Source organism: Neolamprologus brichardi, chromosome 20 (genome assembly GCF_056152115.1).
Source record: "Neolamprologus brichardi isolate AB-2024 chromosome 20, ASM5615211v1, whole genome shotgun sequence".
NCBI lineage: Eukaryota > Metazoa > Chordata > Actinopteri > Cichliformes > Cichlidae > Neolamprologus > Neolamprologus brichardi.
The window spans coordinates 4,303,906-4,331,635 of record NC_142123.1 but is presented as its reverse complement, the minus strand read 5'-3'; the positions used below and the strand labels follow the sequence as shown (position 1 = coordinate 4,331,635).

Sequence of the window (27,730 nt, the reverse complement as noted above, 5' to 3'; positions counted from 1 at the left end):
GTGAGACCAGCGTAGCACTGCGGCTGGATGGTGACCCCTGTCTGTGGTAGAGAGAAGGAGCCGAGGCTGGGAGCAGCTGAGCAGCTGTGCTGTGATTCGTTAGTAACGTCCGGATAGGTTGGAGGATTGGTCATTAGGAATTTGTTTGGGCGGGTCGCAGCAGAGCTGATCCAATCTAGCAGGACCTAGCACGAGCGAAGAACTGAGCACCTGGCTGGCTAATGTCACCGTTGACGTGAGTACGGCAGCCAGAAGGCACGTAGGTAGCTATGGACGTTGCAACGCTGTTTGCAACACCTGGATTCGTCACAATGAACAGCAGGAGACTCACTTGATCTGTGCGCAGGAATCCACTGTTCACCACTCCATTGTCTGCCACTGCTCATATCTCGATAATGTTATTATCTACGCCCGCTGCTGCCCCACTGTTAGCTGTTTACACTCGGTTAGCCGTTAGCCCTTTCTTCCTCGTGAGTTTCTGCTTGGTTCAGTAGCCCACCCGAGTCTTCTTAGCCGATGTGTTTCAGCGGCTGTCTGCACCAACAGCAAGACAACGGACTCCCTGCACAGCCGATGGAAGGCTGAGGAGAAGATGCTGATGGGATTCCTTTACTTCCTTTTAACAGGTAAGCTAAAAATGCCTAGCTTGGCCTGTTTTCCAGCTATATGTGAATTAGGTTGCTCATATTCTTGTGATTATAAGATAACCAGGTAGGACTTTGTCGTTGGTTACACATTATATATGTATTCACCCACGTGAAACTAAAAAAACTAACAACAAATCTGCTTAAAATCATATAAGTGGGCAAACTGATTTCTAACGTTACAAAACTGTTTCGTTAGCATATAAACAGTAACCACTATGGTATAACTTTTACTGCGAATTGCATTGGGATTGCTTAGCTAAAATGTTTTTCAATATGACCTTCATGAAGGTCTTAGTGAGTGCTGATTTAAAATGGACAGTTATTGCAACTTTGATGAATTGTTGGGTGACATCTGAGGCATCATTTAATCCACTGAAATCAGGTGGAAAGCGTATCAGGCACATCTTTACGGCTTCACAAACCATTAACGGATCACAAGGTTGTAGCTGTAGTTTCCCACTCCCACCAAAACTGGACTCTGTAATAATGAACAAGCAAGAAAATGGCTACTATTCTTTAAATTTGTTTTTGTTATTTCCTTTCAGGCCTGCTGGGTGCTCTGTGGGATGGAGTGACTGCTTTCGGTAAGCCTAGCACTGATTTAAACCTCCTGCATTCACTGGCTTGCACTTTGTATGTCTAAGTAGTTTCCTCCTGATCCTCAGGTGGGGTCAGACTAGTGGATGGGGACAACAATTGTTCTGGCAGAGTTGAGGTGCTCCGCCACAAGGAATGGGGAACTGTCTGCGACTACGGATGGGATTTCCGGGCCGCTGATGTAGTGTGCTTGGAGCTAGGTTGTGGCTTGGCTGAAAATGTCCATAATGGTCTAAGATTTCGTAAAGACAGTGGACCTATCTGGCTTCATCAAGTCCAGTGCTCCGGACAGGAGAGCAGTTTATTACACTGCAGTGTTGTCCTCAACAGCAACCTGCACTGCACCCATGAGAACGATGCAAGCGTGAAGTGCTCAGGTGAGATTGCACACTGCTGAGAACCACTGCTGAGTCATTTCTGCTTTGTTGATCTGGACTGAGTGTCAGTGTCATAACTGAAAAATGTAATGTAATGTTGTGGTTATATTTTTTTCTATTCTCTCAGGTACTCTTTTAACACCCATCCTCACCCTGATGTCACCCCACTCTGTGTTCTCCCCCGGGGAGTCCGTTCGCTTTGTCTGCAGGGTTCTGTTGGGTCATCACCTCAGTGACTTTCACCTGTACAAAAATGGAGTGTCCACACCGCTGGTTACACAGAGGGCAGACCAGACCCAGAATATGATGGAGCTCACCTTGTCCGATGTAGAGACTTTCCACCAAGGCAGCTACAGTTGTGGGTACAGGATCAAGAGTGGCTTTCCTACAAGGCTTCTCAGTTCCCCACCCAGCAACGCAATCAACATCACTGTAGGTGAGTCACTGCTGCTTTGACAGTAACACTATTGCGCCATTGCCCTTTTCAGTTGAACATTATGTTTTGTGCAATCTGCTGTGGTGTGAATCTGAAAACTCAAGAACACTTCAGATGTCTTTTGAGTCTTTTTTTTTTTATCATAAGAGCTTATGCAAAAGGATCAGCATGAACAGACTCACAAAATATTCTCTGCACTCATAGAGGTACACAGAGGCACCTCGGTGGGAGACATCTTGATAAGGAAAACTGACCTTGAAGATGTACAGAGTGTTAGCAGGCAGACTGGTTCAGACTGGTTAGTCACACCCAGCATGTCTGCCATAAACAGATGGGTGCTCACACAGCAAAAATAGCATTTTAGAAGCGTCTGTGCAGATTTCTGTTTCCATTGTACGACATCTGTCTGTTTATTAATGTGTGTCAGATTATTAAAATGTTATTGATGACTGAGAATGAGCTCGACCTCAGTTCCCTCAACTGGCTAGAAATGATCAGATTAGATAAGAAAAGACACCATATTACCAAAGTATTCACTCATCTGTTTACACACACTTAGAAAATTGAGTGACATCCCATTAAAACCCTCTATAGGTTGTAATATGATATCAGCCCACCCTTTGCGGCTATAATGGCTATTCTGGCAAGGCTTTCCATAAGGTCTAGGAGTGTGTTTATGGGAATTTTTGATCATTCTTCCAGAAGGGCATTTGTAGGTCAGACACTGATGTTGGAGAAGAAGCCCTGGCTATTCAGTCTCTGCGCTAATTCATGCCAAAGGCATTCCTTTAGGTTGAAGTCAGGACTCTGTGCATGTCAGTCAAGTTCCTCCATACCAAACTTCCTCCTCCATGTTTTTATGGACCTTGCTTTGTGCTATGGTGTACAGACATGTTAGAACAGGAAGGGGCATCTGGGGGCCACTGTTCCCACAAAGTTGGAGCATGAAATTGTTCAACTTGTCTCGGTACGCTGAAGCATTAAGAGTTCCCCATAATCCCCCTCCATAAAACTTTACACTTAGCACAATGCAGTCAGACAAGTACTGTTCTCCTGGCAACCGCCAAACCCAGACTCATTCATCAGATTGCCAGACAGAGAAGCGTGATTTGTCACTCCAGAGAACTTGTCTACATTGCTCTAGAGGCTAGTGGTGGTGCGCTTAACGTCACTGCATCTAACGCTTTGCATTGTGCTTGGTGACGTGAGGCTTCGATGCAGCTGCTCAGCCATGGAAACCCATTTCATGAAGCTGTCTACATACTGTTCTTGAGCTAATCTGAAGTCCACATGAAGTTTGGAGGTCTGTAGTGAATGACTGCAGGAAGTTGGTGGCCTCTGCGAACTCTGCGCTCAGCATCTGCTGTCACTCTGTGACTTTTTACACGACCTACCAGTTTGTGGCTGAGTTACTGTCTTTCCCAATTCCTTTAGCTGAATTTGGAATATTTAGCAGTGAGGAAATTGCAGGACTAGACTTGTTTGCTCAGGTAAAAAGTCCAGTCATGGTACCACACTGAAATTCACTGAGCTCCTGAGAGCGACCCATTGTTTTACAGCTGTTTGTAAAAGCAGTGCCTAGGGGCTTGATTTTACACACCTGTGGATGTTGAAGTGATTGAAACACCCAAATTCAGTGATTGGAATTGGTGAGTGAATTCTTTGGGGAATTTTGTTTTTTAAAGTGTTTTGGCCAAAACTGAAACCATGTTGAATTTTTCTCCATTTGTCCATCTTTTTTGACATTATTTTAAAATTCTGACATTGATTAACCAGTTTCACTGTTTCATTTTTATTGGCTGGTCTACAGTGGAGCTCCTGACTCCCCAGCACTGGTACAACACGTCCGCTGAGGCCCCGGCTGGTTCTGTCATCAAAGGCCAAAGTTTTAATATCACCTGCTCCACCCTACAACAGTACCCCGGGGGTTCCTTCCAGCTGCGTTTGATCCGCTCTAATGGCACAGTGCGCCAGACTCTGCCCGCACTCACTCCGTCCGTCACTTTCACCTTTCCTAACGCCCAGAGCTCCAACGAGGGCTACTATTACTGCCTGTACCGGGTCCAGCTAGGCGGGCGTACCTTCGTCTCCAGAGAGAGCCAGCCCCTGCCTATAGCCGTCAGAGGTGAGACTTTATGTTGCATGTCGATATAAAAAAACATGTTTTTTGTTTTGTTTTCTTTAATATTCGTTTTATTTAGATATACAAGTTACACATACCTACAGAAAAGTCCTCTTGTTCTCAGATCCAGATCCCATCCTGAGTCCAATGGGTATCAGCTGGCTCGTGTCTGGTCTGACATTTGTGGTGGCTCTCATCATCATAGTCATTGTGGCCAAGGTACTGTGTAATAAGGAGAGGAAGCCCTCAGAGCTGGAGAGAGAGACCAGAACCTGTGAGTTCCTTTTTCACCTGCAGCAGAGATTTGAATAACTCTCTTTTCTGAAAGCATCCTGTGTATGTACCCAAGGGTAAGAAGTGTGCTTCTGTTGGCAGGTGTGGACAACACTTATATTGCTTTATCGACAAACAAGCTGTGATCTGGAATGCAGGCAGCGGATACCTGAAGGTATTTCAGTACATAATTCTTGCACGAACCATAAGGCGCACCGGATTATAAAGCGCACTGTCGATGAATGGGTCTGTTTTCATACATACGGCACACCGGATTATAAGGCGCATTAAGCAAAACAAAACAGTCAGATAAGTCAAATTTTACTCAACTCATTCTTCTTGCTCTCTCCACTAATGTACCATTAATTCATTAATGCTGAATTCTCTCGCAGCTGCTCTATTCCCATGTTGTTGCAGTATATTAATGACTGACCTCATATTGTGGATGGATTATCTCAGTTGTTCTCCTGACTGAAATTTGGTCTGTTTACAGCATCCTGCCATGTGATTGCATTTGTCCCTAACTATTGGGAACCCTCACGTTAACTTTTATTGAGTGGAAAAAAGTTAGCATTCATCCTCCAGCTTCACTGTTTGTAATGCTAACATAGCTGTGTCGCTAGCGATCACGTAGCACATCATTATATACCAGCTAGCCCAACTTCAGTAACCCTACAAATATCACTGTTGTTTAGTTTTCTGTCTATTCAAGACAGAAAACTATTCAAATTCTCTTTGAATTTAAGCATACATTCTTTGTGTTTACTCTGCATTTACTTCATTATATTGCATAAATGTCAGTTACAAGCTTAAATACAAAGTTGAAAAAACAATGTAATTGCAACCAGGCTATTGATCAAGTAAATAAAATACAAACATGAATTTCATGTGCGTTATAGCCACTCTAGTAGTTTAATTTATTGCCTATATGCTTTTGTAGAATTTGTGTCTTGACTGACTTATTGGAGAGTAATATATATTTCCCTTTTTCAAGCCGATTTTCAGGGCTCTCCGTGTGTCCTTCATGGATCTAGATGGCAGGAGATGTAAAAGCAGAATCAACCAGCTTGGCTCCTAATCTACCACACCTTTTGGAAAAGGTGCCAGCTGGAACCATTTCATTACAGCCTGGATGAGACAGTCTTTACTTGTGATTACCACCGACCAATCTAAGGCTGCGTTACTTCTTTTGTCTTTGTTACTGTGGCAGAACAAAAGACCTGAGTGACCATTGCATCATTGTGACACTACCACAGAAGACTGTGTCTGAAATCCATCACTATAAAATGTATGGGATCACTACATGCTATTAAGTGGACTCATTCAACCCCACAATGAACTGCAAACAAGCCCAACACGGAAGAAGAAAAATGGCGAATATGAGAACGGAAACAAACTGCCACAGAAGTATGTGCATTAATCATTAGGGGGAAAAAAAATCCTTGGTGTAATATATATATTTATCACAAAAATGCATGCCTGTATTTCTTTATTCGACACCTACCCATCATATTTGAGTAGCATAATCCTCTACACAGGACTCAATGAAAATGTAACAAAGCGTAGTGAATGATTTCAGACACAGTCTAACGGACTGTAGAAACTATTTCTGGATCCAAGTCGATAAAGACTCAGAGTAGCTGTGAGATTCACTCAGACATGACTATTGCTGTGATGTATGAGGTGGAAATTGCTACTAAAAGCTAAACTGGGGAAACTGTGACATAGGTATCTATGTATATGTAGTTTTTTTTTTAAAAGTGACGCTAATAAGAGGCATTACAGGCTCGATGCATACTTGCCTACAGATCAATGATCCTTAAAGGATAAGTTGCCATTTTTGTATGTAAAGTTTAACACTACTATGCATCTTATGTCATTAACAATGTAATGAAGAGGTTGCTGTTTCAGAATAAACCGTATTCTGTTTTGGATAATACTGTGCACTTCTAGTTAGCCCTCTGCACTTTAACTGCATTCTTTAACATTTGCACACTAGAAATCATAAACTTGCACATGACAACTTTTACAAATTTGCTGGTTGTGTGAACATTTTGACGGTTTATGTGTGTGACTGTCTTGCAGGCGCTTGAGCAACTGCTTAGATAATGATAGCCCACGATGATTACCATGCAGCTTAGAAAGTGTGTGTAAATGTATTTGTGCATTTTTCTTTTTTTGTAGTAAGTGGGAGTGCTAATTTTAGTGCAAAGTGGATTTGTGGGGGCAGGGGTGTGGTTGAACAGTCCGCACAATTACCTCCTACCTTATTTCACGGAACACTTTTCCTTGAGTTTGTTGGAAAAAGTCAGGAGGTCAAGGAAAGGTGTGAAGGAAATTGAAGGAGGGCTTCTAGCAGTACTGTCTGCAGTGCTGAAACTACAATATCCAAAATGCACTTCTTAATTCACCCGCATGTGTTCTTTACCATGTCGTTTCATGCAGGACTTATAACCTAAAAAAATTTAACTACATCTTATTTTCTTATTTCATTGCTGGATGGAGATGCAACACTCCGAACCTTCCAGCTCCTTGTTCACTTATCCCGGCTAACATAAAGCTACACGAAGATCCAAAAGTGTGGCAGTACAGACACTGCTAATGCAAACCTTAAAGACCTAAACAGCTCAATCTTAAATAAACCTGTTCTTCATGTCAGGTAATTCCCACCAAAACATACCTAGAAGCAGATTTTATCACAGTAGCAATCTTATTAGTTTGGGGGTGATAAACAGCCTGTTGTTGAAAATTCAAAAGAAACTGGTAATGGAAATGGACATATTTTAATATTTACATGATCTGTGCCAGGTTGTCACTTTTCTTAACTGTTTTCATGATGGTCGTACGATGCATCCCTATGAGATTAACTCAGAAGCTTGGTCTAATCTATCCTATGCCAAACACACGAAGCACTGAAGCACCTTTCCTTAGTGTTCAGAGAATTTGAGTAGCTCTTATTAAAAGCTGCCTCACAGATGCAGATACGTCAGGGTTACTTCCCTCATGCAAGAGCGCTGCTAAGCAAATCTGACTATTCAGCTGCACCCTAGCATTCATGCACCTGTTTTTCTTTTCCTTGGTCCTTTTCAGTGTCCCCTGGGGGTCTGAACACTAAAGGTTTCAGTCAGCCAATGGCACAGTGGTTCATAGTGTTATGGAGGTCACTATGCTATTGATTAAGCAACTCTTCCACACCATTGTTTCTTTTTGGTTTTTTCAGTGGCCTAACTGGGATTTCAGGATTATGTTTTTTATTATAGTACAAAAAATTAATTTGCCATAGTACTAGAAAAGAGGAGCAGGAGCAGCGACGTGTAAAAGCCTGGCTGATGCCCAGTTAGAGTATTGTGCTGGTGTAGCCAAAGGTGCTTCTATTGAATTGAGTTCTGGTGATTGTGGAAACCAAATAAGTACACTAAACTCATGTTCAAGAAACCAGCTGGAGATGATCTGAGCTTTGTGCCATGGCACAAGATTATTATATGCTCATGTTACTTGAGCCAAATTCTGACCGTACCACCCAAATACTGAAGCAGAAAATTGAGACTTGTGCTTTTCCGGTCTTCTTTTGTTGAATTTTAACGAGCCTTTGTGAATTCCAGTCTCAGCTTGCTGTTCTTAGCCGATGGGAGTGGCACCCAGTGTGGTCTGCTGCTGCTGCAGTCCATCTGCTATGCATTCAAAGTTGCTTATCTACATACCTTGGTTGTAATGAGAGGCAATTTGAGTTATTCTTGCCCGACTATTAGCTCAAAGCAGACTGACCATACTCCTTTTACCTCTGGCGTCAACAAAGAAAACTGCTGCTCACTGGATATTTTCTCCTTTTTGCACAATTCCCTGTAAACCCCAGAGATGGCTGTGTGTGAAAATCCCAGATCAGCAGTTTCTGAAATATTCAGACCAGCCCATCTGGCACCAACAACCACGCAGTGTTAGAAGTCATTCAAATAATCTTTCTCCTCCCATTCTGATGGTCAGTTTGAACTTCAGCAGGTCGACGTCTACCTACCATGTTACGGGCAGATAAGATATTTGCTTTACCAAGCAGGTGAATAGGTGTACCCAATAAAGTAACTTCAATAAAAACCAAAATACCTAAAGCTTTAAATGTTTACATATATAAGCTTCGTTTTTTAATAGTTACAATTTTGAAACAGGAATACAAAACAAATCACAACAAACCCGGCTGATGTTAAAGTTGGATTATGTAGTACAAAAATATGATATCCAGCTTAATTATACTGAATCAAATCATAACGCTGGGGGCAACAGCTCGTCTAGTGCACCTTTTACATTTTTAACCCCACCCAAACTTTTTTTTTTTAAATCTCCAAATACACAGAGGCACTTGCATTACAGCTGGTTTGAAAATGTCCAAAATATACTTGAAAAATGGAAACATTGTTGGACCCGTAAATTACAAATATTTAAAAATACACAATGAATTAAAAACACCTGCATTACGAGCAGTATGATGAGGGGAAAAGGTACATACTGAATAACTAAATGGATATGCAGGTTGGCTTGACGCAGTGCCACGAGTTTTTGTTTTGAGGGAAATAGCCTGTCAAAAAATATTGAGAGAAATGTATGCATGTTGTACAAGTTTGATGTTTATTTAAGAAAAAAAAAAAACAAAACAAAACCCTGCCACCCAAATTTTAGTCATGCAGACAGATTCACTGTGAACTGCAGAGGCTAAAAGAGACAATCAGCTGAAGCTTCAAAACCTTGCGTGATAATCTTTGGATGTTTTATGGTCAACTGCGGCCATATTTGGACTAAGCTGTGGACGATCATCTCTTAAAACCTCGACAGATCACTCGAAACTGTGCAGATGGAGGGACAGCTTGTGTCCAGATAAAAAAAAGGAAAATTTTAGTGTGTTTTAAAGTGGCGGGCTGGTTGATTCGAGTAGTGATAATGTACTGAAGCTCAATGACAAATAAACATTTTGCCTAAAAGCATAAGCAGAGAATGTACTGCTGTTAAAAACACAATCTTGCATAAAATGTTTAAAATGCATGCATTTAATCATGTGCATTCCTTAAAATTCAATATAAGGAAATAATGGTTTTAAAAAAAATCATTTTATCCCTTTGGGGGTTTCATTTGTCTCCATAGTGGAAAAAACTAAGTAGAGGAAGACTGCCACAGCCAGGAAGAACACAAACTGAACCCAGAGTGGGATCAGACGTGATGACTTTGGTGCATCTGGAACATCTTGACCCGATTTCATGGGTGGCGATTTAGCGTAGGTGCTTCTGTAAGTGGATGGAGTGTCATACATGTCGGGTCTGGAAAGGAAATCGGGGAAAATCATGCATCAGCACATAGTTATAATTCTGCATCTCAAACTAGTATGATATCACTTGTTTTGTCAAACTTTCAGTTTGATAAGAGGTCAGTGCAAAATAATTAGAGCCTCCTAAAATAATACTGGTGTGCTTTTGGACTGATGGTAAGACAGAATAAGATGCTATGCATATTCTAAATTAATGCTAAAGGAAATGTTAGATAATTTTCTGACTGTATTACAAGTTATTACTCTGCATCAAAGATTAAAATTCAACTTTAGTAACATGTGTGAACTTAAAGTTTCAAATTAAAATGAATTGTATTACCAGTGCATCAAAATGTTACATTGTAGCCTGTCTAATTACACTTTCTTTTATACACTGTAATTGGTTCACATCATCAAACACCATATCTGCCTCTGAACGATGAGGAGGTGAAAGCGTAAAATAGCAAGAACACTCAAAGAACAAATAACCAAAATCATAGAAATAAAGTTTGCCCTGAATATAAGTTTCTTTCTAAATAATAATAATATATGATCCAAGAGTTTTGATGTGTGTGGGTAGTTTCTGGAAGGGTTGGGCATTAAATGCAGCTGAATACTGTACACTATGGTGGCCTTATAAACACAAGTCAACCTCTGGATTTAACTAAGTGACTAGCAGGAACCTTTCACTAGATAATTACTGCATTTATTAATGTGTTTCTGCTGGGAGCAGGTTATTTAGTCCTGATGAAGCACACCCATGTCAGAAAACATATCCTGTGCTTGTGAGAAAAAACAAGATGGACCAGATGGGCCAAATTATTAGCCCTGGAGCAAGCAAAGAGAACAACTAAAGAGACTGCTGAAACTATTCAAGTTGGGTTAAAATTATTCAGAACATTATTTAAACCTGGAAGTTTTGCTGGGGAGCATAATTTGCATAATTTTATCCATGATTTGTAATCGTGGACAAAGGTCAAGTGGTTTGATGACTCCAGGTCTAACCTGCTCTCGAGGGATTGCTCATCAGGAAGAGAAGAGAGGAAGCAATGCACCCATCATGCCTAGTGCCTGCTGTACAAGCCTGTGGGGGCATTGTTATGATGTGGGGTCTAGGATCAGCACAGTTAAGTGCCCAAATTAAGAGGTCAGCTGACTATCTGAATAAGTGTTATGACCACATTTTTCCATCAGTGGATTTCCCCTCCCCTGATGACAATTCCAGTTCATCACACTGAAACTAAAAGAGTAGTTCAGGGAGCACAAGACATCATGAATCCTGACATTAACCCCACTGAGACTCTTTGAGCTATGCAGAGAAGACTTTACGCTGTGCTCCAACGATACTGTCATCAATACAGGATGTTGGCAAAAAATTAAAGCAACTCTGGATGGAAATAAATGTTGTGGGACTGCGTAAGCATATTGAAATGATGATCCTCACAAGGGAGCTGCCATATTAGACCACGCAGGAGGCACAGCATGAGATAACCACTCACTCCCTGTGAGCCCACGGGACAATTACCTGTGCTATTCTCATAAAAGCGCAATGGGACATCATACAGACTGTGCACTAGAGAGCTGTAAGTCTAAATGATTCTTTAATGTGACATGGATATTTTATCTTTATCTTAAAACTAAAACCAAAGCATATCCTTGTTTTTAAAGAAGATGAAAAAAAGCAATGATTTGAAATTCATTTAAACTCTTAACTCTTAAGGAGGTAATGTATTTTGAATGAAAAAGCATTCCGTTGCTATTTGCATTTTACCCGGTGGCTTAGCATTTTGAGGTTGAAGTTTGTCTGCAAAAAAAAAGGTATGGCCATAGATGCAAAAATACTTACTCGTTACCATAACTGCTTCTGTTGTATTCAGGCTTGGACTTTGAGTAGCCCGAGTAGGATGTCCTGTAGAGGGAGAAAAAGGTTAAAAAACAATTATTCATGAAGGTTTTTTGTGTTTCTCCCAAAAACAGCAGTTAGTAAGACTTTCACTCACTCGTGCTGATAATCTCTCTCATTCCACTCTGGTCTGGCCCTCGGGTAAACCCCCCTGGATAGAGACACGCAGCAGTTACTAACTTAAGATCGTTTTGGTTTATTTAGATGACTGAACAACAGGGAGGATAAAAGCAGGAGAAAGGGAGTTCACAGGATGGTGGAGGATTTGTGAGAAAACTGACCTGTCACCTGAGCCTTCAGTTTTGTTCTGCAAAATAGAAACAAGAAAATGATGAAATGAATTGAGTACTGTTCCAGGTCAGACAGGTATGGCATTTTGCTACGTGTAAGTACAACTAACACATTTCTGCTAGAATCAAAATGCGTCTTTTCACTCCAGAGTAATGCAAAACAATTGAGGCCCCACCTGAGGCCTGTACTACGAAGCAGCATTTCTTATCTACCCAACTTCAGGGTTAACTTAGCAAGCTGATAACTAGCTTTGTGTGACTGGTTCTCCTGGCTGCTGATGTTAGTCTAAATGAAGTCCAGATAATAGGAAGACAAGCATAATATCTTGAACTCGCTTTTGCAGTACAGACCTCTGGAAGGAGTGCGGAAAAGATACTTACGGGTGTCCTGTAAACATAGGTGACTTCCTCCTCTGAAAGAAAACACAAATATCATGTTCACTACACTGTTTCCTGCACATTCTTAACTCTGACTGTAGTAAATGACGTGATCAACAACCTCTCATTTGAAACAGAACAGTAAGAAGCCTAGCCAGCTGCTTGGCTTGGCTAGGTGTTTCTTTGTGTGGAAGACAAAAAACAACAACAAAAACAACTTAAATATAAATACTAAAATGAATTATTAAATGCACTAAAACCCTACAGATAAATAAATTTTTGTGCCGAAAAAGACCCCACTCTTACTATCTAAAATTAATTATGTCGATACTGTCAATCATTACCTTTTTATTTGTTTATGTCTATATGTTCAATTGCTTTAAACGAGCTTTGTATCTTACTGGCTTGCATTTAAATAATAAATAATATTAATAATTACACAGAAATTACTACAGTGTAATTCCTTTACTAATTTATAGTCTTTGTAATTACGATAGTATAGATTTTCCACGCCTTTCAAAGGACACGAGACAAATTTGACACATATATGAAAATGTGAATCGCACCCTCTTCTCTGTAGTAGGTTTTGTCAGGTGATGGTTTGGCTCTTTTGCCTTTGGCCATGGCCTCTTTCAGTTTCTTCTCATACAGGTTTCTCGTAGATTCTGTGAACAAACAGGACACGGGGAACCTTTATTACAGGTAAAACTGTTCCTCTAGGAAAGAGCTGTAAAGTTAGCTGACACGGCTACTGATTCAAAAACGGGCGCATAGGAAACAGTTGTATCTGTGCCACTCACCGACCACAGGTCCGTGCTTTATTCCGTATTCATCGAGGAGGTCGCTGATTTCCTGCGCAGATTTGTCACTCAGGGAAGACATTTTTGCTTTGGCTTACTTAAAAATGTGTTATTTATCTCTCTCTGGGCTCTCCTTTCGGTTATGTTTTGCTTGTAGTTAGTTTCAGTTACCAAAAAAAGAAAATAGATAGACCTCCTCCCAACGATTATGGCTGAGCGCTCGTTTTGTTGCACGATTTGGCGGGAAGAGCCTCAGTTGAGCGTGCGGAGTCGAATGTTGACGTGGGAAGACGGAACACCTCAAACCCCGCCCTCGTTTATTGAGCCAAATGTTTTAAAAAAATCGCACCTTATCTAAACTTTTACATGTTTCCGTTTCCGTTTGAGGAACTCTTCTTTGTTTATTTTTTTCTTCCTTTTAGTCGATTTTCTTTCCGGAACCGAAACAGCGCCACCACTGGGCTAATGTTAATAAGACTACCGAGACCGAAATTTCTGATATAAAATGTCGACTTTTTGTTTCACGCAACAGTTCACAAAAATCGAAAATGATAAAAAAATCTAATGATAAATAAATAAATAACATCCTAATATTTAAATATTTAAACTAGTCATGTCCACATGAATTATTGAGGAAAATCTAAACGAAATCTAAAATCTTAATACTGACAGACACCAATTAGAAACTATATTCATGAATACGAATCAGCCCAATTTTTAGGATACAAAGAAAAGATAATGTATATGATGTGCCTTACGGTACCTTAAATATATCTAAATGTTTTATCTTGTGAACTATAAACATGTAGGATTATAACTTCCACCTGTGTAAAAAAAACAAACAAAAACAACACTTTCTTCCACTGTGAAAGGCAACAATGAAACAATTATCAAACGTAAAATCGTGTTTAAGTTCTTGAGCAGCACCACTTTACAGATAAGAATCTCCAACAGGACTCACATGAACCGGAAACCATAGTCAGAGCCCAACTTTAGCTTTTGCCTACTCTCTAACATATCTTTGTACTTTGTTCTTTTCTGGTTTATATTTGTAAACTAGAAACCATTGTTACGGAGTAAAAGGTCCCACGGGATTTATCTCTGAGATGTTGTGAAGTGAAGTTCTTTCTACTAAACTTAATTTATTCCAGGCATGGTTGTCTTCACGAAAAAAATGGAGGACTGTGTAACCTCAGCTCAGAAAACATCACTGTGAGCATACCTTATCTAGAATTCATGCAATTTAGCATCATTTTGAACAAACACAGCTCTTTATTAAGCAAAAAATCTGCACAACGACACATACTTAACTTTACACTGCATTCTTTACAAACATGTGCGAGCACATAAATGACCAAGGACATTCCACAGCCCTAAAAGAAGAAAACCTGGTTGAGCCATTCTCCTTGATCCGTAGCCAACCAGAACATCAGCAGTCCCATTCCGGTCAGCACACCCATCTTCAGTATCAGCTTCATGATGCTGCCACCCTGTGGGACCAAAGTTTAAGCAGGTGAACTGAAAATAACCAAATGACACAGAGCAGACATTCAGTAACGAGCTGTGATTTCACACCTTGTGTTTTTCTGTGCAGGTTTGCGTGTTGCCGAGGTCTGGCTCACTCTCTGCTAGCTGAGCTTTGGGAGGATCACAAGCAGGTTTCATTTGCAGGGTGTTGTCAGGCTCCCTTGGTTCCTGACCACAAACGAAACAATTAAGTCATGTGTTTATTTATGTGTACGCGTGCATGTCTCCACAGGCAAAAAAAAGAAAAGATTTTCTTACATCCGATGACTCTGTGGAGCTCAGGTCCTCCCTCCCGCCGTCTGTGGAGCTGCTGAGTGACTCTTCATCGCTGCAGGGAACAAGAGGAAGCAGCGTTGTGGTTGGGACGGGAAAAATAAGGTTTACACATCAAGAATTCTCCTTACCTGTCACTTTCATAGCGAATGACTTGAGACAATGGCTCTGCACAAAACTGAACTTTTATCTGCCTCTCTGAAAAATACACAGGGGAAAACAGGTTAATTTGTGAAAACGCTTTCAAAATGTTACAGAACTTATTCTGATTACATTTAGAGACTTGTCCTCAGCACTCACCTTCTCTTTCATTCTCCTCATCGCCGTAAAAATCATTGAAAGCTTTGATTCTCTTCTCTTCTTGCTCCCAGTTCCTTTCTTCTTCATAGTCCTCCCCTTCCAGCTTTCCCTGCTGAGGGATGCTAGAGGCCTCAACATTGTCGAAGAAGAAGCTGTCATCGAGGGATCCCTGGTAGGAGGGGCTTTTAATTCTGAGAACTTCACTCTGTACCTCAGAGTAGCTGATGTATTCTGGGTGGTCCTGGTTAACACCTGTGGGAGTTGTTTCTGTCATGTCTCCTGTGGTTAACAGGTATTCAGTCAGAAGGCTATTAGTATTTAATACATCAAATTCCCAGTTGAGGATATCTGCTCGATCTGCTCTGCTCGTGCCATATATCTGACTGTCGGCTGGCTGCTTGTTGTTTTCAAGCTCCTGAAGGCACCTACGAGCCCCGTCGTCATCACTGGAGCTGTAGTCGCTCTCAGATGTGTCTTCTTCATCGTCGGACTTGGTCGCGGCTGCGCTGCCTCTGTCTCCAGCTGCTACGTCCGTGCTCATCAGATTCTCAGCATCCATCTCTAGATCTCTGCTGTACAGATACCCATCTTCCTTCTCATCGCTGTACTCGCCGTGGTCCATCTGCGTAATATCTTCCACAGGTCCTTCCATGAAAGCGTCCTGCTGCGTGTATGAACTGCATTCAGATGTACCGGGCCCAAAATCTGGCCTGCTTTCCTGATTTTTTGTCCCATCTTCTGCATATTCACAGGAAGAAAAGTCTGAGGGGTAATCTGCAAAGCTCTCACCTGCCTCTTGGTGCTCATCCCCCGAGAAATCTTTCATTTTCTCTGCATATTCCCCTTTATCACTTTCACCAGTGAGCTCCTGCAGATTTTGCAAGGATATGCAAGGAAACTCTGAACTAGCTTCCTCAGGATCATCCCCGTAAATGTTTTCCACCTCTTCCTCCTTCTCAAGAGGCTGTCCGATAACATTTTCCTCCTGTTCGATTTTCATGCCCTCACACTCAGAATCAGATGATGTGCCCTCTTCTTCTTCTTCTTCTTCTTCTTCTTCTTCTTCTTCTTCTTCTTCTTCTCCTCCTTCTTCTTTTTCTTCTTCTTCGCTTTCTCCCTCGTCCTCTCCTACCTCTGCAGCTTTTATCACAGTCTCATCGCCTCGGTCAGGGAATCTTTCCAAATAGGACACGTCCCTGTCGCACTCAGCCTCACCTCGCTCCTCGTTTCTAACTTGAGGGTTTTCAGCATCCTCCGGGGCCAGAGGTTGTCCCTCAGCAAAGATCTCGTCCTCCTTATCGCTGTCGTTGAACTCATCACTGCAGCGCACTGACATCAACAAATCCCCTGATGTCTCTGCCGCTCCTATGTCCTCTTCCACACCCTCATTATCTTCTCCAGAGACGGAGCCTTCGTGCGCAGAATCTCCATCTGAGCTCATGTGATCCTCCTCCTCCTCTTCACCGATCCCCTCAACTTTAAAATCCTCCTCATCTGTTTCATTGTCCGACTGCTCTCCGTAAACATTTTCAACCGTCTCTTTGGTTTCAAACAGAGCTGCCGCTTCACCTGTTGCTTCCTGGAGCAGTGTCGCCTCTTTATTGTTTGTTGTTAGGTTTTCTGTCCCGTCTTCATCAGACTTTTCTTCAAAAGTTAAATTCTCAAAGTCCAAATCTTCGTCCGGGAACGGAGGAACAGATGTCTCTGTAAAAACAGCATAATCTGAATATTAATCTTAAAAACAAACAAACAAAAAAATGCAAAAAAAGTAATATATGTGTGTCTATAAATGCCAGAAATAACCACATATGTATATCTTACCTGAAAATACATCTGTTAGGAGATCAGCAAAACCTTCCATCTTTACAAAGACAAAATCAATAACTTAGAAGTTATATCGAGACAAAAAATTAATGCATAGCACAGATAATCTCTCGTCTCAGAAAGGAAGAGCGCACGAAGTAACTCTCATCTGTTGTAGCTACAAGCAGCTTCCTGTCAAACAGACCGTGCAGAGGTTACACATTTAAACTGAAACATTCAGCGAAATGCACGACACAGAGTCTCCACGTGACGTTTACCTACCATCAAGGATGAAGATTTAAGATGATTTTCTCCGGTTCCTCTGGAAAGCAAAGTCCAAAAGTGATGTTTTGTGTTTTTCGCGTTGCTGCAGGAACGTACCTTCATGAGCTCATGAAATGATGTCAGCTTTGATGTGGTTTTGGTTTCAGGGGCAGAATATAAACTCCAGCAGTGAAGCACGCAGTTCTTACTTGCTGAAAAAACTCGAGTTTATTGGTGCAACTGAGAGGAGTGCAGTGCCAGTTTAGGATCATTATAAAAAACTAAAAAACAAAAACATAGCTCTGCATTTTGTCGGTTCACATCATCCACTCATTAAAATCAAGCAAAACACTGCAAAAACATTAGTGATTGGTTTACAGCTCATGGCGGAGGAAGTAGCGGTGGTTGGCCTTCAGGTCAACTTCTACAGGAAAATGGTCGCTGACCTCAAGAGCCTAAAGCGTCATCAAAAGAACAGAATAAAAGTTGAAGTTAAGTCAGATAATGAACTCGAGGGAGGTGTTTCTTTTGTTTACCTCTGCCTCAGTTAGATGGAAATGCTCTTTAAAGTTGAAGGGCTGAGCTGAAGCTGGGACTACACTGGAAACAACCTCCGGTCCGTGCACGATGATCCTGTTTGACAATGAGGAAACTTTATAGTTGGACATAAGAAGCTCCAATATATGTGCACCAAGTCACTGTAGACAGCGACCTGTCGTAGGCACAGTGCGTCTTCTCCCTGACGGTGGTGTCTTGCTCGTCTCCGATTAGCCAGTGAAATTTGGGGTCACTCCTCAGGCGCATGGCTCTCCATCCTTTGGTGGTGATGTAGCTGCACCCAGCGTTCAGGTCACCTAAGATGATCACATTCTGAAAGCACGCCAGTAAAGGGAAGTTTAAAAAAAATCATGAAAATTCTTACAAACAACACGAGGAGGAACCAAGATCTCACTAAAGAAAGCAAAAGGGATTAAACGATGTGTTTCAACCTACATCTGTCTTCCACTTCTTGTAAATCCTTTTGAAGACAGCGTACAGTTCATCGATCTCCTTCATGGCGGTTTTCGGACTGGTGTGCTGCCCTATCAGGACAAAATCCTTCACCACTGAAAACAAAAAACATCACAAAGACTGTGTGTCTCTCATTCAGACCTCCAATTTCAACAAAGGTGCAATTTCTCTGTGACGTTGATGGCTGCGTGAACTTTGCCGGATCTTTATTCACCTTTGATCAAGGTGAGCTTTAGTAGCAGCACAATTGTTTACAGTGTAACAAGATTCACTGAAGAATCTTGTTACACTGTAAACAAGATTCTACAAGGTTATAACCCAACACTAACAGTCTGTGACACCTCTGGAACAGTGGCTCATCATTAACATTGTTGTGAAGCAAATAATTAGAGAGCAAAAATCATTTAGAAGCCAGAGAACCTAATCATAAATCATTAAATCATTTAGATTTGCCCAGAGAAAACGATTCTGGATGACAAGTCAGAATCATTTGTTATTTTTGCCAGCACAAAGCTCTTTGAAGTGTCATGTTTTCCCCCCTTTTAACCTTACATGTAGTGGGGGAGTGAAAGTGGATGATGAAGGGCCCTCTGGAGAAAACATCAGTTTCATTGGTCCCCTTTCCTTCGAGTTTAGGGTACTGATAATGCTCTTTGACCTTCAGCACATTGCTCCTGGAAGTCACGGGAGAGGAAAGCACACTAGGTTTAGCATGATCATATAAGGAAATGGCTCAAATGCAACGGGAAATACAGCATGAATTACCTGTAGATGTAGACATATTGCTCCTTATAGGCCTTCCTCCCGAGCCTTTCGCTTTCCACGTAAGAGTAGGGGTTGTATTTGTCGAACCTGGTTAGAAAATAACATCAAAATTAAAGTTGGTCGGTGTTATTAAATGGCACAGAAGATTCACCACACAAGCCTTGTACCTGTTAAGATCTTTAACCAAAGCTTGTATTACTTCTCCTTTAGAGTCTCGGACCTCCTGAATGAGACACAAGTCACACCGAGAAAGAATCTTGGGAGCAAAAGCAGAAAAAACAAAGCTCCATCAGCTGTTCGCTTTGTTCAACTATCAATCTAGGTGTTTTTGTAGACACGTAGTACCTTTAGGAGAATCCCCATAACCTTCTTGTTGTTTGCCTTGGATTCTCCAAAGCTCTGGATATTAAAAGCACAGATTTTAAAGGACGACGTGACATCCAGCAAACACAGCCCAACAACAAACAGCATCCCCGCCGTCCTCATCGTGCTCTGCAAGCACAAAGAAAGTTTGCAAGAGCCCCACTTGTCATGTTTTAAAGTACGCTACAGAAATCTTCAGCCCCTTACCTTCAGTGCGTTTGTCACCGGGAGACTGATCTCAGGCCAGCAAAGAGCCATCTCTTCAGTGACCACGGGAACATACAGGTAAATGTGGGCGGGGTGCAGATGTGTGGTGGATATGCTGTGTCAGCGCCTACTGAGAATGGAGCTGTATCTGGAACAGTTAAAAGCACCATGATGAACAATGACTCCATCCAACTCAGAGAGCTCAGCTCTGAGTGCGTTTTGTCTCTAAGTTTGAGCGTAATCAGACAATAGATGCAGTCATGTGTCACGTCCGCCCGCTTCATGAACATGTGTGTAGAACAAATCCTCCTGTCAGTTTGGCAGCTGGTAATTACCACACGGTGCTGTTAAAAAAAACATTGTGATGACTGGTGCAGTTTTTACTGTGATGGCTTTGCCAGTGTGAAGCAGAGTGTGCAAGAGCACTCTTATAGGTGTAAGATAGACAGTGTTTTTCTTTTTCTTTTTGGGACTACAGATGAAATCCGCATGGAGTGCCATTAAAATGGGATAAGCAGTCTTAAAAATAGCACAAAGAAAACAGTTCATGTATTTTTTGTGTGTATGTGTTGTTATATTTTAACCTTATTTGTTTTTTGTGGCTTTTCTTATTGTTGTTGCTTCAGTACCTTCCAGTAACTGTTCTATATTACACAGCAAAGCATTTAATATGATGCAATTACATAAAAGGGGCCAGCACAGTGCAGTGGTTAGCACTGTTACGCCCCACCATGTAAATTCCCGATTGAGGCCTCCTGGTCGCCTGAGGCCTTTCTGCATGGAGGTTGTTCCAGTGACTCGGGCTTCCTCCTGCAGTCTAACGAACATTAGGTTATATGTGATTCTAAATTGGCTGTGGATTTGAGAATGTGTGGGATCTGTTCAGGGTTTTCCTCCCCCATCGTCCCCATGAGCTTTACTGGATAAGTGGCTAAGAAAATTAGCCACAGATTTATAAAATCTTTTTTTTTGCCTAATATGATGCCTTTTATAAATTAAACACCCTGAGAATCTGAAATAGTTTTACAGCATTACACATCAATAATGATGACCCAGTGTTTTATATGAATAATGTAACTGGGAGGATTCATTTTGCTGCAGAGCGAATACTTTCATACTTGCACTCTCTGGCCACTTTATTAGGTACACATTGCTAATACTGGTTTGGGCCTTTTCTTCTGTTTAGATCTGTAGTAATTCTTCACAGCACAGACTCAACAAGGTGCTGGAAAAATTCCTCAGAAACATGATGACATCTACATTTGTTGGCTGTGCACGCATGCTGTTAATCAGAAGTTCCACCACGTCCCAGTGGTGACTGTGGAGCTTGGTGATGCTGACATCTCGTATGTGCAGAGATGCTCTCCTGTATACCTTGGTTGCGTGCAGAACAATTCCAGTAGATAAATGGTTTCTGAAGTACTCAGAACAGCCCATCTCGCACCAACAACCATGCCACAAAGTCACTTAATGCCCTTTCTTTGACATTGTGATGCTCGGTTTGACCTTCAGCTGGTTGCCTTGACCATGCCTGCATGCCTGAATGCATTCAGTGGCTACCATGTGACTGATGTATTACCACACGTGACTTGGAAGATTAGATATTTGAATTAATGTGCAGTGGAACAAGTGTACCTAATAAAGTGGCCAGTGAGAGTATATAACTAATGAATGAATATGAAGGACCTTAAAATGTCCTGCTGAATATATTAATTTAAAAAATAAACTTTAATGAAAATTATAGTTTACCTACAAAGTAGCTCATTGCTGTCAAAATAGAAATGACGCTCATTCCACTGACACACAGGTATGAAACTCACACTCCTGTCAACCTCTATTATCTCAAACTGGTTATAATCTGGCACCAGTGACTCCATCAAAAAAAAAAAAAAAAAAAAAATCAATCAATCAATCAATCAATCAATCAATCAATCAATCAATAAATAAATAAATAAATATATATATATATAATAGTTTAATGTATCGTGATTTACATTTGCCCTTTCTTGGGGGCACACTGCATCTCACGCTATATATGCTGTGACATGTTTCAGTAATCCAAGACTAAATAAATCAGTCATTTACAGTATAAAAGACACTTTTATTTTCCACTGTTCTCATAGTTAAACTCACAGTTTCTTAAAATGCCATCAACAACATTTTCCAACAGTTTGGGCAAATTTAAAACAAGCATCACCGAGTTTCTTTACTCGCACTGGAACTTTTTGCTCACTTGTCCCCAACACAAACCCGACGCAGCCTCACAAACATCACGCAAACACCGAGTTCCAAGTCGAAAGAGATTTTAAATACAAAAATGTCAACAAACTACATTCTATATAAATCTAATTTTGACATAAAGCAACAAAACGTCAACAAAAAACAAGATTTGGAACAATGTCATATTGGTCTGAAGCAGCCCGAGTGTCGAGGAGAGGCCATTTCCATGAGATAATCTTCAATACGTGTCTCTATGTCTGAGTACAGGTCCTCAACTTGCTCCCTGAAAGGCGGATGCCACAGCCACAGCATTACGCCCCCTGCTACAGCGAGGAGTAAAAGGAAGAACAAGCACAGCTTCCACCAGGATCCACACGGTGTCTAAACAGGAAGGAAAGAAATAATTTAGTCAGGTGGATATTAAATCATCAGCAGGCAATGATAACTCATGTGCATGAGCAGCTGCTCAGCTGGTTGAAGCAAACTGATAGTGTTGAAAAGCATAGTGGGGCAGAGTGTTAGAATTATGTAGTGGTTTAATTACTGGCTGATAATATAAAGGCAATGAGAGCTTTTGAGTGCTGCAAGGGCATTAAGTCTCCCTTAAATGATCTCACACACACTCTACTCACTGGTCCCCTGCGGCGGTGGCTGAGCTGCCGGAGTTCGTCTCTGCACTGCGACAGCCGGGCCTGGCTGGACTGACACTCCTGCTCCATAGCGTGCAGCTCTGCCTGCAGCTCCTCACACTGCATGCACACAATAAAGAGCGTGAACATGCAGAAATGCTCAAAATACACTCTAAATGCTGGCGATCCTCAGACAGGCACTTTTCAAAATGTACTTGCATGTGTGTTAGCACTGTGGTTGCAAACATACTGCACAAGATTACCTTGTATATAAGACAAAAACAAATAATAGGGGTAATATTTACCTGCGCCTGTTAGTGACTTTGTGAAACACCTAGCTGGGACATTCCTTGTGTGGCAAGCTTGGATTAAAGAGTCAGACTTGTGAATGAGCTACAGTTTACTGTAATGTCCATGTTTTACCTCTCTCTCTTTGAGCTGGAGCTTCTCCTGAGTGTGGCGGAGCTGGTCCTCCAGCTGAGAGTCTCTCTTCACCGTCAGCCGAGGCTCAGGTTCCTGTGACGCCAGACACTCCTGCATCATGAAGTCTTGACTCTCCTCTTCGCCATCTAGGACACCGATAATATTATAAACATATTGAATGTGCGCTATTTAACAATAATCCTAAAAAACACCAAAGATGTCTTGCCTCTGAGTTGCTGGATTTCTTCTCTCAGGGTCTGGTTGTCTTCCTCCAGCAGACAAATGTTGTACTGTAGGTCCTGCTTTTCTTGTCTCAATGAAAGCATCTCATCTCTCAGCTCACGCTCTCTGGCTCTGCACAGCTGATAATTCAAGAAATAAATTCACATTTCTAACATTTATAATCAAACTTTTGACCACGCACTCATGCACGTTGTCACAACCTAACATACCTCCACTTGGCTGTGCAGCTGTTGCAGCTGTTCATTACTGAGGTGCTGGCTCTCCCTGAGTTTTCCAGAGCTCAGCTTCAGCTCCTCGTGAAGGCTTTGCCACTTCAGGGCCTCTGCTTTTGCTGTAATTAGCGCTTCCTGTTGACACAAAATGCAATGTTTTTAAAAAGAAAACATCAAATTAGGAAACTTGCTTCCAGGTCATCAGATGCTGAGTCTATCAACTAAAAGGCAAACAAACTGAAACCTCAGTGACACTTGTTTCTTTTCTGTGTGGTAAAACAGAGAAAAAAAAGATGTTTGACCTGCAGAGTCTCAGCCTTGCTGAGGGCCTCGGTTTTCTCCTGTGTGGCCTTCTGCAGGGCAATCAAGGCCTTCTCTTCATATACCATCCTCTGCTTTTCCATCTGTACCACCAGTTTCTTTACACCATCTTTTGGAAACTTCTGCAGGGACACAACACTGCTGAGTTAGTTGTTAACACCCAGTGAGATCCAGATCAAAACCACAGAGACTCACACTTAAGATGCTACACTATCACCCAGTGACAGAATAATGCCAGAGCAAGGCTAGTTACTGGAAAGAGTAAATGTCTGACCTCTTGGACAGCAAATAAATAATAACAACAGCAACAAATCACCACCAAGATATTGTAAAAATTAGTGTGGTTGCTTTTTTACAGACTAAATTACACTCACCTGCAGACAAGCTTGCAGCTGCGCCTCCAAAGCCTTGATCTTGTTTCTCAGCAGATCTTCACTGCAGCGAGACTGTGTGGGTTAGAGAGGAAATGAATGACTGTCACGCTCTAACCTGCAGATGGAAAATTAATGGTTCATGTGCCAAAAAAGCTGTGACAGCGCGTTGTTTCTCCGAACGCAGGTGCATAAGGGGAACTCGAAGCAACAGTGAGCCTCAAGGGAGATCACAATACCTGCGTGTGATACAACGCACTTTGTTATAAGTGCAAAAAAGACCCCTCATGATAACATACCTCAGTGAGAAACAACAGGTGGAAGACCTAAATAAATGAGACTGAATCAACTGTAGATCGGCTTGGCTGCTAAAACAAAATCTAAAGAGGAAACAAAACTAAAAACAACATCAATATTTTCCTTTCATTCATTGCAACCAGAGTAGCCAAAAGAGACGTAAAGAGGATGCATAGCACCTTTAACAGCTACCGAGTGGCACACCCTTCCTGTATAAGACCGACAGCTTGCACTCGTCCTATGCAGTATAGAATTGCGCGGAAGCAGGAAGCTCCAAACCACAGACTGTGCAGGCCTTCCTGACACAGCCGTAATATCAGCCAGTGCACCAGAGCAGAAAGACAAACAGTGTGGCCTTATAAAGAGCGAAATGTGTGTTATTCGATGCATGTAAACAGAGGGAGAGCCTTACTGTCCATATTTTGTTGGATGAGTTCACGAGGTTTGTCGTGCTCTCCTGGAGTTCAGCCAGCTTCTTCTTCATCACATCTTCTCTCCACAGAGCCTCCTGCCAGAAACCCAGCAGCAGCAGAAAGAGTTACACTAACGCACAAAGACAGTTTTCATCTGCTTTGGACTGCACAGGTCATCAGGTCCTTAAGTAGCATCAGAGCACATTAATTACTTAATATTGAAAGCAGTAGTGATGAAAGATCAAATGTGACGAGAGCTTAACCATTTAAAACCAAGCGCATTATATCTGATTAGTGAGTTTACATCATCAACGTGATTATTTTTCTTCCCCACAAAAAATAAAATAAATTGCACTGTACAGTTTTAAGGAATAAATTGCAAAAATAAGCCTAATGTAGCTAATATGATACAACTTTAATCTCCAATTATTATTTCTTATTTCAGAAGGGCCACTAAACACAAAAAATGTGACTTTTCTGGCATCTATAGGTTCAGGCTTTCAAACCTTAAAGGATTCATGAATCACAGGATGATTTTAGGATAAATATTGTTTGCTTACCTGTAGGTAGTCAGCTAATTTCTGAATATCCTATTAGGAGAGAGATAAGAGACAGTAAAAACAGTAGAGCTTTATAATTAAATAAAAAAACCTTTGCATCCAATTATAGAGCATCTGTTTCCCCTCAGATTAGCCTAAACTTTATTTCGACTAATCATGTCGTGTGACGCCTTTTGATCTAAAAATCTAAAACAGCAGGACTGTGAAACTTACTGATTCTTTAACGGTGATGAGTCCAGACCTGCACAGAGGACAGTTTCTCATTAGAGAGAGAGGAGATCAGAGATGCCTTTTGCAGTAAAATCACTGTTTAAAGGTTAAACTAGAATTAAATGAGACTCACTCTGTCTGCACGCCGGTCTCTCTCAGTATCTTTTTCTGAAGAATGCTTTCAGTTTGTACAGATGATTTCTGGTAAATCCTCTCTGTTTTGATGAGTGTTTTTGTGGTTGTCTTTTGTGCTGTATGTGGAGAAAAACAAGGCATGGTTCAACAGTTCCTGGTCAAAATGTTTTGGGCTTTTCACGATGATTTATTCTTTTTACCGTTTACACTCGTGTCCTTTTTGTGAATACTTTTCACCCTGTGCTGCTCTGATTCCTTCACAGATGGCGTGGAGGTAGGTGATTGCTTCTTTGCGTGACTTTTGTCCTGCTTCATCACCGTTATCTGTTCTGACCACAGTGAGGCCTGAGGGAATGAGAGGAGAGCGACGGGGCAGGTATTATTCACAGCAGACCTACGAAGACATAAATCTGATCTGGTGATAAATGTGCCGAATTGACGCAATCTTTTACCCATGTGCTGGTGCTTGGATCACTGCTTATGCTGCTGTTTGGTGTCAAAACCATGGGCGGATATCCTTTAGCATTCTCCGTGTTTGTTGAGCTTGAACTGTAATATTTCATTGAAAATATCTGTGAGGGAGATTTTCTTCTCGATAAGCCTTCACGGCACACTGGGCTCACCGATCTCCTCCTCAGAAACTCCAACTGCCTCTTCTCTTTCAGTTCTTTCTTTATCTGCCAGGTGGTACTGTCTCTGGGAGGGCTGCGGCATGAAGTCACATTGTTGCGTCCTCGCAGGTACTCACGCTTCTCTGCTCTGATGTCCAATATTCGGTCAAAGTGTTTCTCCGGCGAGAGTTGGAATCCACTGATGGCCAGGGCGTCCATGGCAGCTCCCCTGGCTGTTATGTCGCCTCAAGCCTGCGAGGACAGCGTCGCTTATCAGGAAACTGGTTACAGTCATTCACAAAGATCTAATTCATGGCATGTTATTAGCTGAGTACTATCAAGTGATGTTGCGAGTAGCTAAAAAACAGCTTTCTTTTAAGTTGCAGAAACATTGTGATGGCTAAAGGTTATAAATGAAGAAACTCAAACTGCTACTTACTTTAAAGAAAAGGTCTGAAATGTAGCTTCCTACCAGGGTTGGTGTAAATGAGAATTTTTCAAGTATTTATGATATTTTTATTCTGGAGAGACTTAAACAAAGAAAAGTTATGTGTGTGATGAGGTCATGCTGCAAACTGATGTGAGCTGTATACGCATTAAAAGTAAACTGCCAAAAGTGCCTGATGTTTAGAAGGCTGTGTGTGTGGAGCAGAAGCGGTTGCAATAGTAGCTCAGAAATACTAATGCAGAAGCTGAAACTTACAGGAGAAGCCCCTTAATTACAGGGTGAAGCACTTCTCATCGATAGACTAGGCCCTGGCACCTGCAAGATGATAAAGCGAGGACAAACTGCTGCTTATTAAGCAGGAAACCATGGTTGAGCCTTACCTAATGGGCCATCTCATTCAGTGGGGAGAGCTCTTCATGAGGCTGTTGATAAGTCATCCATTTTCTCACTCTTCTGAAATAGTGCCGGGTTTTTTTCGTGCCTGTGTTTCACATGTAGCTGTTTCTGTTGAGCATAGTTTTTACAGGAAGTGAAGAGAACCACAGCGTCATATGTTCCTCTATCTCACCAGCCACTCACACAAAACTGATGCCATACACGGGTGGGCCTCGAGATTACAGACAGACACAACTAATTCCCCCCTGTGTGCAGCCTGGGATAAAACACTTGGGAGATTGGGGTATGTGTGTGTGTGTGTGTGTGTGTGTGTGTGCTTTATTAGATGAGTATTTTTATTATTAGCAAATGATGCATGTGGGCTTGAACACTTTCATTAGTTAGTTTTCTTGTGCATGCTTGTGTGTATGTAACAGTTAACTTACATAACAATAACACTAAATAGCAGTTTGGCTTCATATTCTGTGTGGTGCCGTTTTTGTTTAAAGTCAGCAACCTTTCAAGATGAATTGATCCAGAAAACTTGATTTTATCATAAAAAATTACCCCAAATTCTCTGCATTAACTCCTCCTTAATCACTTCTATTAATCCGAATTAAATTTCAGGGCAGTGTGTGT

At 41.5% G+C, this 27,730-nt stretch overlaps 5 protein-coding genes across 6 annotated transcripts; 1 reads left to right on the top strand and 4 right to left on the bottom strand.

The window, feature by feature from the left end:
- The first annotated feature begins 41 nt into the window (after nucleotides 1-41).
- Nucleotides 42-6,471, top strand: LOC102781725 (uncharacterized). The gene is made up of 8 exons (XM_006785552.2): nucleotides 42-626; nucleotides 1,193-1,231; nucleotides 1,313-1,621; nucleotides 1,749-2,057; nucleotides 3,868-4,182; nucleotides 4,304-4,453; nucleotides 4,555-4,627; nucleotides 5,447-6,471. Exons 1-7 carry the CDS (start codon nucleotides 593-595, stop codon nucleotides 4,596-4,598), a joined length of 1,200 nt encoding a protein of 399 aa, XP_006785615.1. The 5' UTR covers nucleotides 42-592; the 3' UTR covers nucleotides 4,599-4,627; nucleotides 5,447-6,471.
- Nucleotides 6,472-8,565: 2,094 nt separating this feature from the next.
- Nucleotides 8,566-13,465, bottom strand: LOC118453862 (uncharacterized). The gene is made up of 7 exons (XM_087834141.1): nucleotides 13,111-13,465; nucleotides 12,877-12,975; nucleotides 12,314-12,345; nucleotides 11,924-11,949; nucleotides 11,740-11,793; nucleotides 11,586-11,648; nucleotides 8,566-9,752 (listed from the first exon to the last, which is right to left on the bottom strand). The coding sequence occupies exons 1-7, from the start codon at nucleotides 13,190-13,192 to the stop codon at nucleotides 9,542-9,544; spliced, it is 567 nt and encodes a 188-aa protein (XP_087690267.1). The 5' UTR covers nucleotides 13,193-13,465; the 3' UTR covers nucleotides 8,566-9,541.
- A 975-nt stretch (nucleotides 13,466-14,440) lies between these two features.
- LOC102800134 (uncharacterized) lies at nucleotides 14,441-17,468 on the bottom strand. Of its 2 annotated transcripts, none has more exons than XM_087833586.1 (7): nucleotides 17,296-17,468; nucleotides 17,032-17,071; nucleotides 15,211-16,914; nucleotides 15,042-15,108; nucleotides 14,896-14,965; nucleotides 14,686-14,805; nucleotides 14,441-14,600 (listed from the first exon to the last, which is right to left on the bottom strand). In XM_087833586.1, exons 1-7 carry the CDS (start codon nucleotides 17,398-17,400, stop codon nucleotides 14,484-14,486), a joined length of 2,223 nt encoding a protein of 740 aa, XP_087689712.1. In that variant the 5' UTR covers nucleotides 17,401-17,468; the 3' UTR covers nucleotides 14,441-14,483. The 2 variants fall into 2 exon arrangements, with proteins under 2 accessions (XP_087689712.1, XP_087689713.1); XM_087833587.1 differs by having other exon boundaries at nucleotides 17,032-17,205; nucleotides 17,296-17,313.
- Nucleotides 17,469-17,566: 98 nt separating this feature from the next.
- On the bottom strand, nucleotides 17,567-19,724 carry dnase1l1l (deoxyribonuclease I-like 1-like). Its single transcript, XM_087833588.1, has 9 exons — nucleotides 19,624-19,724; nucleotides 19,399-19,545; nucleotides 19,221-19,309; nucleotides 19,054-19,140; nucleotides 18,841-18,962; nucleotides 18,271-18,383; nucleotides 17,990-18,147; nucleotides 17,814-17,910; nucleotides 17,567-17,732 (listed from the first exon to the last, which is right to left on the bottom strand). The coding sequence occupies exons 1-9, from the start codon at nucleotides 19,672-19,674 to the stop codon at nucleotides 17,652-17,654; spliced, it is 945 nt and encodes a 314-aa protein (XP_087689714.1). The 5' UTR covers nucleotides 19,675-19,724; the 3' UTR covers nucleotides 17,567-17,651.
- A 1,991-nt stretch (nucleotides 19,725-21,715) lies between these two features.
- traf3ip3 (TRAF3 interacting protein 3) lies at nucleotides 21,716-27,245 on the bottom strand. The gene is made up of 14 exons (XM_087834449.1): nucleotides 27,097-27,245; nucleotides 26,110-26,520; nucleotides 25,858-26,002; nucleotides 25,656-25,773; nucleotides 25,526-25,553; nucleotides 25,313-25,342; nucleotides 24,752-24,847; nucleotides 24,046-24,117; nucleotides 23,653-23,793; nucleotides 23,348-23,485; nucleotides 23,122-23,257; nucleotides 22,896-23,041; nucleotides 22,476-22,592; nucleotides 21,716-22,224 (listed from the first exon to the last, which is right to left on the bottom strand). The coding sequence occupies exons 2-14, from the start codon at nucleotides 26,485-26,487 to the stop codon at nucleotides 22,024-22,026; spliced, it is 1,746 nt and encodes a 581-aa protein (XP_087690575.1). The 5' UTR covers nucleotides 26,488-26,520; nucleotides 27,097-27,245; the 3' UTR covers nucleotides 21,716-22,023.
- Nucleotides 27,246-27,730: the final 485 nt, after the last annotated feature.